General features: G+C 41.4%; 1 protein-coding gene across 1 annotated transcript in view; it reads right to left on the reverse strand.

Moving 5' to 3' along the window:
- LOC113424617 (macrophage mannose receptor 1-like) overlaps positions 1–13279 on the reverse strand; it is a 75591-nt gene that overhangs the window by 14119 nt on the left and 48193 nt on the right. Inside the window, 5 exon segments of the mRNA XM_087947311.1 lie at positions 164–393; positions 1599–1701; positions 3956–4101; positions 5081–5195; positions 8167–8309. Coding sequence (XP_087803437.1) covers positions 164–393; positions 1599–1701; positions 3956–4101; positions 5081–5195; positions 8167–8309 — 737 coding nt within the window.

Raw genomic sequence — 13279 nt, forward strand, 5'->3', positions numbered from 1 at the left:
GTGGCCTCTTTGTTTAACAGTACAGTTGCCGGACCACCTCTACCCATAACACTGTCTACTCTTAGAAATCCCGTTCTTGAATTCTTTATGTATGTGATCATTTTTCCAAGTATACAAATTTAAATATAGGGCTTCATTGTGAATGTATAGATTCTGTTCTTACCTCTTGGCTGCTTAGTCCAATCCATACAGGCTCCTTGTATTTGAGCACTTGCAGCCATATGAATGATTCTGCATAGGGGTCTAGAATGGCAGCCAGTTTTGAATTTTCAGATTCACATTTCTTCCTTGCTTCTTCCCAGGTCATCTTGGGACTAACCATAGAATAGCTGCTATTTCCATAACTGATATAATGAGATGCTGGATCCGTTGGTTCAGAGTAAGGTTCAGGACCTTTAAAAAAAAATCAGCCAAGATCACCCATAGTGTAACTGATATTGTGAGATGCTTTTGGATCAGAGTAAGGTTCAGGACCTATTTTGTTTTTTAAAAAAAAATCAGCCAAGATCACACATAGTTCTGCTATTTTCTAATTCTGAAAACCGTTAATATTTAATTTAATTTTAGTTATTTAATCTCTCAGATCCATACTATGACCAAACTTGATACAAGAAATGAAGAGCACATTAAACAAATAGGTATAGTGAGTCACTTTAAGGAGACCTTAAGGTATACATTTATAATATAAATGTATATCTTTAGTTATCCCAAATATGTGAACCTTTGAATTCAGGACATCCGTTGAATACTTTTTGGCTAAATACCTGCTTCAATGCTACTAAAAGCCTTTATATTGGGCTTCTAATATTTGGTATCATAATTATGTTTGTTAGTTCACTTTATTTAAATACTTCCTGAAATTGATGGTAATGTGATTTAAATTTACAATTTCTATACATTCCTTCACAATGTATTTTCTTGGTTAGCATATCTGGCTTGTTTCAATCTTATTTGGCTCAATCATTCTTTTTCACCCAAGTTTTTCTTTTTATATGTATAATTTTTATTAAAACTTTTTAAAACGATAATAAAGTCTAACACAAACATAAAATGGGAAAGAAAATAAGAAAAGGAAAGAAATATTATATTATAAATAAATATTATATCGATGTAGTTATATGCTTAACGTCTCTGACTATCCTAAGTTGCCTCATGTTGATCTTCTTCCTAGAATCTATCCTATCTAATGATCAAAATCATAGTTCACAAATTCACTTTTTTCAAATTCTGATACTGATCTGTAGAAGATAATCTACATCAGAGTTCTCCAACGTTTCCGGCTTTGCGGACTGGAGTGGGGCAGTGGGTGGTTTGTGCAAGCGCCACCAAGCACAGCACACATGTATGCAGCTCCATTTGTGTGAGCAGTATGCATGTACACCTACTGCTCATCCACATGAATATGCGCACCCACACTCACCTGCTGCTCACACAAGTGAGGATGTGAACACACGTGCACATGCTCACTGGCCATTTCCAAAGCAAACCCCTTACAGCCCACCAGTGGGCTGTGGCCCACAGGATGGGGTCCCCTGATATAAATTACACTTCCTTATTCTCTGAAACTAAATTATTTTCCAAGATGTCTACAAACTTACCAGTATTTTTTTGGCAGATATAGGACATATTAGAAGAACAGGCTCCAACTCTCCAATATCCTGCAAGTCTTTCAGGTTTTGTCACCATAAAAACACAGTCACCCTATAATGTTTTTGCATAACAAGAAAGCCAAATACAGTCACTGGTATCATGATTGGTACAGTCTTTCTGGAACCCCTCTTTTATAATCTCAAAATAAAAGAAATGTGTTTTTCTTCTGTGAATTTGAAGGCTGTAGCAAGTTTTATGTGTCAGGCATTCTAAATCTGGCAGAATCCTTTCTTCTCTATACTTATTTTAATTTTATATATTTTTATTTTTTACTTCTATAGATCTTTTATTTTAAATTTCATTTTACTGGATTTTTATTTTCTTTAACTGAGTGTTGAAAATAGTAAAATTCTCCAAAACATAATATTCATGGCATATTTTTCATTTATAAAAAGAGCAACAGGAGTAAGACTGATTTTTTTTCAGTATTATATTACGCTTCAGTATTATATGGATGAGCACAGCAGACTTTTTTTATTTAACAGACAGAAAAGTTATCATATCACCCTGAAGGGCTGGTCTCAAGAACCTCTTACTTTACATATTAAGGTACGTGTGTTTGCCTCTAAAAATCCTATAGAAGATTTCAGATAGGATGCTCCTAAGCTGCACATTCTGCCTCCTTTGCCTAAGACAAGCTGAACACTTGTGACAAACAGAGATTTAGTGTACATAGATGCAGGACAGTTGGGTTGGAGGGAGTTAACTCTGATACTTGATACAATATTCTCCCAGTGAATCTCTTACCCCATTGACAATTTGGAAAAAAAAGATAGAAAGGAAAACTCTCCCAGAGGTTTTTGAGAACAACTTTGTACTGCAAGCACCTAGTTTAATTAGTGTTGATGCTTAGATCATATTCGAAACTCAAAGGTTTCAAATCCCCCCCCCCCGAATAAGGGTTCTTATCCCTTCACAATCATAATGCTTGTTCCAGATCCAGTTTATTCATTTATGCAGATTTAACAGATTTAACAGATAATCAGAGTTGGAAGGGACCTTGTAGGTCATCTAGTCCAACCTCCCGCCCAAATGGGAGATCCTACACCATTTCTGACAAATGGCAGTCCAATCTCTTCTTGAAAGTCTCAAGTGAAGGTGCTCCCACAACTTCCGAGGGCAAGCTGTTCCATTGGTTGATTGTTCTCACTGTCAGAAAGTTTCTCCTTATTTCCAGGTTAAATTTCTCCTTGTTCAGTTTCCATCCATTATTTCTTCTGGCCTACAGGCGCTTTAGAAAATAGCTTGACCTCTTCCACCCTGTGGCAGCCCCTCAAATATTGGAACACTGCTATCATGTCTCCCCTGGCCTTCTCTTTACTAGACTAGCCAAGCCCAATTCCTGCAACCGTTCATTGTATGTTTTAGCCTCCAGTCCCCTACTCATCCTGGTTGCTCTTCTCTGTACTCTTTCTAGAGTCTCAACATCTTTTTTGTAATGTGGTGAACAAAACTGGATGCAGTACACTAGGTGTGGTCTTACTAAGGTTTTATAGAGTGGTATTAGTACCTCCCTTGATCTTGATTGTATCCCTCTGTAAATACAATTTAGGATTGCATTAGCTTTTTTTGGCTGCTGTTGCACATTGCTGGCTCATATTTAGCTGGTTGTCCACTAAGACTTCAAGATCCCTCTCACAGTTACTGCTATTGAGCCTGGTTTCACCCAACAAGTGTACTTTTGCTTTTTCTTGCCTAAGTGTAGGACTTTACTTTTCTCTACATTGAATTTCATTTTGTTAGATATGGCCCAGTGTTCTAGTCTGTCAAGATCCATCTGGATCTTGAGCCTATCTTCTTGGGTGTTAGTTATTCCTGCCAGCTTAGTATCATCTGCAAATTTGGTAAGTTCCCCTTCTATTCCCTCAACTAAGTCGTTAATGAAGATATTGAAGAGTACTGGGCCTAAGACGGAACCTTGTGGCACCCCACTGCTTACTTCCCTCCATGTAGACTTAGACCCATTAAGGACTACTTGTTGAGTATGGTTTTCCAGTCAGTTGCGAGTCCATCTAGTGGTGGTGCTATCTATTCCACTTTTTTCTAGTTTACTAAGAAGTAGGTTGTGGTCTACTTTGTTGAATGCCTTGCTGAAATCTAAATATATTATATTCACAGTATTTTGCTGGTCTACTAATTTAGTCACTGTGTTAAAGAATGAAAAGCATTCATTCATTAAATTTATATGGCCAGCCATATCCTTTCCATAAAGATTTTGTATCATTGTAGGAATTCAACATCAAGGAGATTAATTCCACATTTGTGGGGAAATAGAACAGAAAAAAACCCAACAAATTGGACTTACATCGTATGAACGAGGTGACCCTTTAGCCCAATTTGTAAAATAGACTCCACTCCCATCAGTCCAGACGAAACGTCCCCACCAATTTGTGTCAGTCAATCCAGTCCAAATATTACCACTAACACTTTTCAACTGCACTGTGAGAAAAGCTGGGGGGAGAGAATACAGATATATTTTACAACCAAGTATTGTCAGGCTTATCACCAATTAAATTTTGTTCCAACTTTTCAAAAGTTCATTTTGATTATGTTAGATTTTAAAAAGTACCTCAGAATACCAGACTCTGCTCACATACAATATTTATGACAGCCATTTCTATGTTCCCATCTTAAGAACATCCCAGGTGATCATCTATAAAGCCTTTCATGGCATAGGGCTTGGCTATCTGAGGAACCTCCTATATTCAATTGTTTCTGCCTGCCAGGTATATTCTGGCAGGAGGATTCCTTCCTTTTGGATACTAGAAGGTACCAAGACCATTGACAGAACAGAACAGAATAAAAGGAGGATGGCAGAAGAAATTACACACAATTTAAACTGTTGCCATAAATTGAGTTATCCAGATTGCAGCTTCCATCTCTACATGGTGGTTCCTTCCCTCTGGAACATCATCACCTCCTTTTCATGATCCCATAATCCCTTGTGGGGTAGAGTCTGAGCAACTGAATGGAGCAGAATGTTTACTGGCCAGATGCCCTTCCTGTTGCCAATGTGGAATTTTATTCAGCAGATACCCTCTGGAACATTATCTCTCCTGGAAATTAGACTGGGCCCCACTTTTGACACCATTTCTTAAGGCCTGAATATGTGCTGGAGAGCTCAGAGTGGCATGGAGCTCATTAGATGGCTGATTTGAGTGTGTGTTGTCACTGAGAGTGGGTGGATGGAGTTGTTATTTTATTATTACTTTATTGTTATTTTTTTCTACATTGTGTTTTTATTGTCTATAAACTGCCTAAAGTAACTATGAGTAAATAGGCAGCTATATAAATTTAAATAAGTAAATAAAAAATTAAATAACTTTCACCTTTTTCCAACTGGCAAAAGATTATATAAACTGGAAGTTAGGAAAGAAGGTTGGGCATAGACATTCTTATAATTAAATATGGTTTAGAGAAGTGATTGTACCTTGAACAGCTTTGTTTGGTATACTAGCCAGGTTTCCTCCTAGGTTTCTGCAGTGATCACGCGCAGCACTCCAGTTTTTCTTCTCCTCTTCTCTGAAGCCAAATATTTGAAAGCACTAAAAGGATGAGAAGAGATTAATTAATACCTTGATTGATTAATTAATCAATCAAGGAAGGATTAATTAAATAAAATAGAAAAATTAAATAAAATAGAAAAAACCAACATATCGTCAATCATGAAATGAAATGGTAATTTTTTTAGCAGAACTTATTAAGTAATTCTGTACTAATAACAATTAAATTCTCCACTTTCTTTTGAAAAAAATATGAGCAATAATAAGTTAGCATTTTTGTTAGCATAGTTATATGCATCCTTATCTATTCTTTGTTATGTAATTGACTTCTTAATATTTTTATATTAATGATAGTTATACAGCCAGATTTGTCCCTGCTATCCTAGTTCTGATAATATCCAGCAGAGAGGAACTGAGGAAAAAAAAAAGTGCTGAAGTGTTTCAAAATCTTGGTGGCCTGCCTTGGGGATACCATGCAAAGAAGAAAGACTTTTCAAATTACATTGCTCAAGGATATGTACCACAACACTGTAAGTTACAGAGAGACCTTCACATATAATCTGTGACTTAGTCACTGTTCTGAGTGGCTCCCCAAAAGGTAATTATGACCCAGATTTAACGTTCCAATATCTATCTTCCTCCCACAGTCATGTGATCACAATTTGAGCATTTGGCAATGAGCCTACACTTATGGACATTTGCAGTATCCCATAGTCACAATGCCAAAATGTATTACTTTTTTTTTTTTTGCTGAAAACATGTTTATTTCTCTTTTCCATTAAAAAATTGCCCAATGCAGGCAATGGGTTCATTTAATGACAATGGCATTTGCTGCATTCACTTTACAGCTGTCACATTTACTAAACGATTGCGCCGGACATCGTTGGCTGCCTCTTTCGCAGCACGGGAGGCCTCCCCCGGCTGGCCAGCTGCTCTCCTCCTTCTCTGCCTGTTTGTTCTGTGTGACCGAGGAGGAGGAGACCGGCCGGCTGGTTGGGGGAGGCTTTCTGCGCCGAGGAAGTGGCTGCTGGTGTCCGGCTTTGCTCCGCTTCTCCGATGGCCTGGTGCGGCCCTGTTCTTTACTTGGGCAGCCGGGCGCCCGCAACGGTGCCCACAGTGGCAACAGGCAGTTCCACCCGGGCTCCGGGCTCAGGTGTCCGGCTGGGGCTGTTGGGAGTTGCTGCCGCCGGCGCGGCCCCCAGTCCCGCGTCGCCTCAGGAAGGGGAAAGGCAAAGCGCTTTTGCCTTTCCCTTCCCGGCTGGGGCTGTTGGGAGTTGCTGCCGCCGGCGCGGCCCCAGTCCCGTCGCCTCGGGAAGGGAAAGGCAAAGCGCTTTTTGCCTTTCCCTTCCCGGCTGGGGCTGTTGGGAGTCGCTGCCGCTGGCGCGGCCCCAGTCCCGTGCCGCCTCGGGAAGGGAAAGGCAAAGCGCTTTTTGCCTTTCCCTTCCCGGCTGGGGCTGTTGGGAGTCGCTGCCGCCCGGCGCGGCCCCAGTCCGCGTCGCCTCGGGAAGGAAAGGCAAGCGCTTTTGCCTTCCCCTTCCGGCTGGGGCTGTTGGGAGTTGCTGCCGCCGGCGCGGCCCCAGTCCCGCGTCGCCTCAGGAAGAGTGGGGCAAAGCGCTTTTTGCCTTTCCCTTCCCGGCTGGGGCTGTTGGGAGTCGCTGCATGCCAGCAGCGCCCCAGTCCGCGTCGCCTCGGGAAGGGTGGGGCAAAGCGCTTTTTCCCTTTCCCTTCCTGGCTGGGGCTGTTGGGAGTCGCTACCGCCGGCGCGGCCCCAGTCCGCGTCGCCTCGGGAAGGGAAAGGCAAAAGGAAGAGCGCTGGCAGCGCTTTGCAACAGCAGCAGCGGCACCGGAGGCTCAGGCTCAGCGGCTCCTGGTTTTGCCCCACCCTTCCCGAGGCGACGTGGGACTGGGGCCGCACCGCGGCAGCAACTCCCAACAGCCCCAGCTGGGAAGGGAAAGGCTAAAAAGCGCTTGCCTTTCCCTTCCCGAGGCGACACGGGACTGGGGCCGCACCAGCGGCAGCAACTCCCAAAAGCCCCAGCCGGACACCTGAGTGGAGCCCGGGCGGAACTGCCTGTTGCCGCTGTGGGTGCGGTGCGGAGTGCCCGGCTGCCCAAGTAAAGAACAGGGCTGCGCCGGACCATCGGAGAAGCGGAGCAAAGCCGGACACCAGCAGCCGCTTCTTGTCTCGGGAAAAACCGGGCGTCGTTGCTGCCCCTGAGGGAGGGCGATTCTGGGCTGCGCGATTGGGGGACTTCGTGGCTTTGGGTGGGTGGGAGTGAGGACGGACGGAGTCTGTGAAGCGGGCTTGCCCTGCCCTTGCTGGCTGCCTCTGCTTCCTTAGGGGCGGGAAGGGGCTCATCTGGACCAAGGGTGAGTCTCTCCCTCAGTTTCCCCTGAAGGATCTTCCGTCGCTTTTGCCTTCTCCCTACATCTCCGCTCAGGTGTCCGGCTGGGGCTGTCGGGAGTTGCTGCCGCCAGTGCGGCTCCGGTCCCGCGTTGCCTTGGGAAGGGTGGGGCAAAACCAGGAGCCGCTGAGCCTGAGCCTCCGGTGCCGCTGCTGCTGTTGCAAAGCACTGCCACGGCTCTTCCTTTTTGCCTTTCCCTTCCCGAGGCGACGCGGGACTGGGGCCGCGCCGGCGGTAGCGACTCCTGACTCAGGGGGCTCCTCCGAGGGGAGGGGAAGAGAGTGACTCCTGCCTCCGCTGTCATCATCATCTTCTTTTGGGTTAGTGAATCAATTAAACCTTTCATGATAGTGAGATCGTTTCCCAAATTAATTATTTTTATTTTTGAAATTTACCAGTAGCTGCTGCATTTCCCACCCTCGGCTTATACTCGAGTCAATAAGTTTTCCCAGTTTTTTGTGTAAAATTAGGTGCCTCGGCTTATATTCGGGTCGACTTATACTCGAGTATATACGGTAATTGGGCTCAATTGTGGTCGTAAATTAAGGACCACCTGTACTGCCTCTAGGATGTTTTCTTGGTATATTTATAATTGCTATATTAGTTACCTTATCATTATACCAAAGCCAGCCTTCACTGCACCCTTTTGGAGTTGCAGGTAATGTGGGCGCTGCAGTTGTACGGATAGAGCTATTATGTCTTTCACAGATGAAGCTTTTCTCAACACCGCAGTTTATATCATTCCATACACCTGATAAAAAAAACATTGTCACCTGGGAAGATTAAATTATTCTTAAAGTAAATAGCAACAGTTCATATATATGCTGCAACTAAAATAATGAGGATGAGAACAATAACAGAAAGTGCAACAATGCATACTGGAATCTTACAGTATTTGTGAAACAATAGAAGTAGTTATCTCTTATTGACCATTCAGTAACCATTTAAAATTGCAATGGCATTAAAAAAAGAGATTTAGAACCAGTCCTCAAAGTAGCAGCCATTGCCATGTCTTCATGATCACATGATTGTGATGCAGGGACAGGGCAATTGACATACATTTAAGACTGTTTCAGTGTTCCATGGTCACTTGATTGTCATTTGTGACTTTCACAACCAACTTTCAACAAGTAAAATCAATGGGAAAGATGGCGGAAACCTGCAAGTCACAAATATGACATCATGATTAATGACTGCAGGCAATTGAATGAACAAGTGCAGCTGGAACCACCATCGTAAGTCAGGTGTAGCCATGTGTGTTTCATCTTATGATTGTGTGGCTTAGTGATGGAGTTGCCAGTCCCAGTTGTGGACAGTAAGTGAGGACTACTTGTTTCTTATTTTTGTAGTCTGTATGTTAATAATTCCAATATATGGTTCTATAGAAGATATTGATAGGTGATTTTCGATCTGTTTTGGAATACAATTGCTTTAATCCCTGACCATTAACAAGACTATTTGGTAATATAATTGAAAAGAGAAAAGAAAAGAAGTTTGAAAAGTGGAAAGTGATATAGCGCCATCTAATGGTTAAAGACTGTTTTCCTTCAGAATTTTATGGAAAATCACTGGTCTTATAATTGTTATGACATAAAAGACTAATAAAATAGCAAGAATCCCGGAAACTTAAAAAAGGTGGGAGAAACTGTACTAAGAGGATACTTGAATGCAATTTCCTGGAACTGTTGGGTGCTGATTGTGATAAAGAGACAGAAGGATTAATAAGGGAAATAAAGACAAAAGGAGACTTTTGGCAAAGATCACAAAAAAAGGTTTTGAATTTTAATAACTCAAGTGATTAACAAAAAAAAATGGAAGAAATAAGCAAAGACTTTAAGTCAGAATTGCAAATTTTGAGAGGAATGTTGAAAGAAAGAAGGGAATTATTGGACATACTGGCAAAAAAATAATAATGGTGATGCAGTCCGTACAACAACAAAGAAATTTCACAGAGGAGGAGTTAAAGGAAGAGGAAAGTGACTCAGATGGACATGGAGAAAAAGAGATATTGCCAAAAGATATTAAAGGAACTAAAACTATGACACTGATGATAGAGTTAATAAAGAAAAGAGAAAACGCTCCCAGGATTAAACAACAGAAGAAGAAATTCTACAAGAAGAAACTTCAAAAAAGAGAACAGGAAAGGGTGGGGGAGAAGTAGGGGTGGGATTCAAATTTTTTAACAACCAGTTCTATGGGCATGGCTTAGGTGGTGGGCGTGGCTTGGTGGTCATGTGACTGGGTGGATGTGGCTTGTGGTCATGTTATTGACTGGGCGTGGCCAACTCAACATCACTCACATCGAGGCACGCATCTCCTCGCCTGGCCTCTCATGACTGTGGGGATGCTGCAACAGTCGTAAGTGTGAAAAATGGTCATTCAGTGCCATTGTAACTTTGAATGGTCACTCCACACAAGCCAAGTACCAGCAAAGGAGGGGGGGAAAACTCCAGAGAAGTTCCTGAGACAGGAAGTCTAGGCCTGCCAAGAATGTAATAAGGGTTAACGGAGAGGCAGTTTCTGTAAGCAACACCAGAATGTTTCCTTCCTGCCTTCCTTACAGGATTAGGCCAGTAATTTTTTCTAACAACCGGTTCTCTGAACTGCTTAGAATGTTAACAACCGGTTCTAACAAATAGGTGCGAACCGGTAGAATCCCACCCTGGGGATAAGGGTTAGATATGATATAAATGGGCGATGCCACATGGAATGTATTTGGGTATTTTTTATTAGGAATTTAGAATGGGGAGATTTGAAACTCAAAATTGAATTAACCGATGTTAAGAGGGTTTTATTATTATTAATCCATTCACATACACAGCCAACGACCCAGGAGATTGCAGCACAAGGCCCAGGATGTCACAACAATAGAACTCAGAAGCTCATCACACAGCCCATTACCCAGATCGTTACAACACAGGAGGCTGATAGACACACAGCCAATACCTCAGCCACACATGTTCTTACGAAAAAGCCAGACAATCTGCAAACATCAACTCCATCAACAAATCAAGAAACGACAACACAGCCAACCTCCCCACCAGTATATACAGGGAGATGGCAGCTCCGATCATGCTTTGCTCGCACAAGCACGAAGCTGAAAACACCAGCTGAAGATGGTGAGTGGGACCTCGTCGAAACGTTGCCAAGATGCTCTCAACTTTACATGGGAAAAGATCCGAACACGCCAAGACCTGCATATGTGTGTGTGTGTGTGTGTGTGTGTGTATGTGTATGTGTGTGTGTATATATATATATATATATATATATATATATATATATATATATATATATATATATATGGTGTTCGGCTTGGTTGGGTATTTTCCCACGTCATTGTAGTTGTTCTTTTAAAGTTGTAGCAACGTTTCAGCAGAATCTCATCTGCCATCATCAGGCTTCTGTATTGTATTCTGTATTCTGTATTCAATGCAGAAGCCTGATGATGGCAGATGAGATTCTGCTGAATGTTGCTACAACTTTAAAAGAACAACGTGGGAAAATACACCTAAGCAGTTCAACACCATACATGTAAGTACCATGAAAACTTAAGAAAAATATATATATATATATATATATATATATATATATATATATATATATATATATATATATATATATATATATATATATATATATTCATTCTTAAGTTTTCGTGGGTATCTATATGTATGGTATTCAGCTTTGTTCAGGTATTTTCCCACGTCATTATAGTTATGCTTTTAAAGTTGTAGCAACGTTTCGGCAGAATCTCATCTGCCATCATCAGGCTTCTGTATTGTGTTCATCTGTGAGTCAGGCTTTCACAACTGTTTCTGTTTTAAATTTAAACTATTCACTTAAGTCCCGATAAAAGAAACCCTAGAAATCATCAAAAATAAATACCAACCACCCAAACACCTCATGGAACTAGCAGAACACTGCTTAACCAACCAATATACAAAGGACAAAGATACAAGCAAATTGAAACAGCCCCTATGGGATCACCACTGTCACCCATCATTGCAAACCTGTTCATGGAAGAATTCGAATCCAGAGCCCTAGCCAATGCCACCCACAAACCCAACTATGGCTAAGATACATCGATGACACATTTGTCATTTGGCCCCATGGAAAAGAAAACCTAAACAATTTCCTAACACACCTAAACAGCACACACCCCAAAATCAAATTCACCATAGAAACAGAAACAAACAACTACCATTCCTAGATGTACTAATCTACAAAAAAACAGATGGCACACTAGGACACACCATATACCAGAAGAAAACACACACCAACCGCTACCTCAACGCCCAATCCCACCACCATCCAGCACAGATAAACTCCGAGGCCAAAACACTAATTGCCAGAACCAAGCACCTGGCAGACAAGACACACATAAAGACTGAACTATGCACCCTGACTAAAGTACTGACAGCCAACGGCTTCCACAAAAGCAAAATCACAGGCCTGATCCACAAAAACACACTGAGACATAATGGAGACCTAGAAGATGAACAGACCTATGGAACAGCTGTCCTGCCCTACATAAGAGGTACTACAGACAAAATCAGTAAGATACTACACAGGCATCACATCAAGACTGCCTTCAAAATAGACAAATATAGCAGCCATCCTAAGAAACCCCAAAGATAAAATTGACCTGGAAAACCAAGGCATATATGAAGTCCCCTATGCATCATGCCCTGTCACATACATCAGACAGACCAATAGAAGAATAAGTACCCGCCTGGATGAACACAAAAATGCAGTAAAAAAGCTGGAACACACTTCCTCATTAGTCCAACACATGAAAGCCACAGGTCATAGCATCGAATTCAATGGCACCAAAACCCTAGCCACTATAGAAAACCCCAGCTACAGAATTATCAGAGAAGCCATAGAGATTGAAAAAAGACCTGAAAGCATGAATAGAAGAGATTACTCCACCAGACTGTCGATTATCTGGAAGCCTGCACTCACAAACAAAAAAATCTCCACACCACAAGCCAAGCAAACACCTGGGCACAAACAGACCCCCCCTGATATCTCCAGCTCAAACACACCCCAGCCAGGCATCCAGATGAAACCTAGCTTCCTAATAAAGGATAGCTGTCCGTTTACTCGAAGCCAAGCCGCACTAAAAGCCTCCGATATAGGAAACACAATGTTGCCAGCCAATCAAGACAACAACACTATAAAACAAACAGAAGATATTAGAAACACCAATCAAACAGAACACAGCAAACTCCAAGACCAATAAACACAGACCAAGATTCCCAACCAATCAGGATGAAGAAAAAAACAATTCTAACACAGCAGTAGGCTAGCACCAAATTTAAAACAGAAACAGCTGTGAAAGTCTGATTCACAGACGAACACAATACAGAAGCCTGATGATGGAATGAAATAGAAATTATAACTGACTAAAGAAAGGGTATGAGAACATTAAAAATATGGATCATATTGGAATTTTATAATAATATTATATTATAATTAAAAGTAGGGGAATGAAACTTTATTTAAATTATAGGGGTAAAATTTGACTATGTGGAAATAAAAGAAAAAATATGAAATGGTTATATGAATAGTGTTGGAATAAATATAAGATATATTGTAGATTGAGGAATATACCATGTGGATCCTAAATACATTGATTTTATTTTAATTTAATTTTTAATTTTTTTCAGTGTTTATTATATGTTGGTCTTGAGTTAATTAATGAAGATAATAATGTTT

The sequence above is a fragment of the Notechis scutatus genome, chromosome Z (genome assembly GCF_049901735.1).
Source record: "Notechis scutatus isolate UNSWTSFEM ecotype Mainland chromosome Z, rNotScu1.2, whole genome shotgun sequence".
Classification (NCBI taxonomy): Eukaryota; Metazoa; Chordata; class Lepidosauria; order Squamata; family Elapidae; genus Notechis; species Notechis scutatus.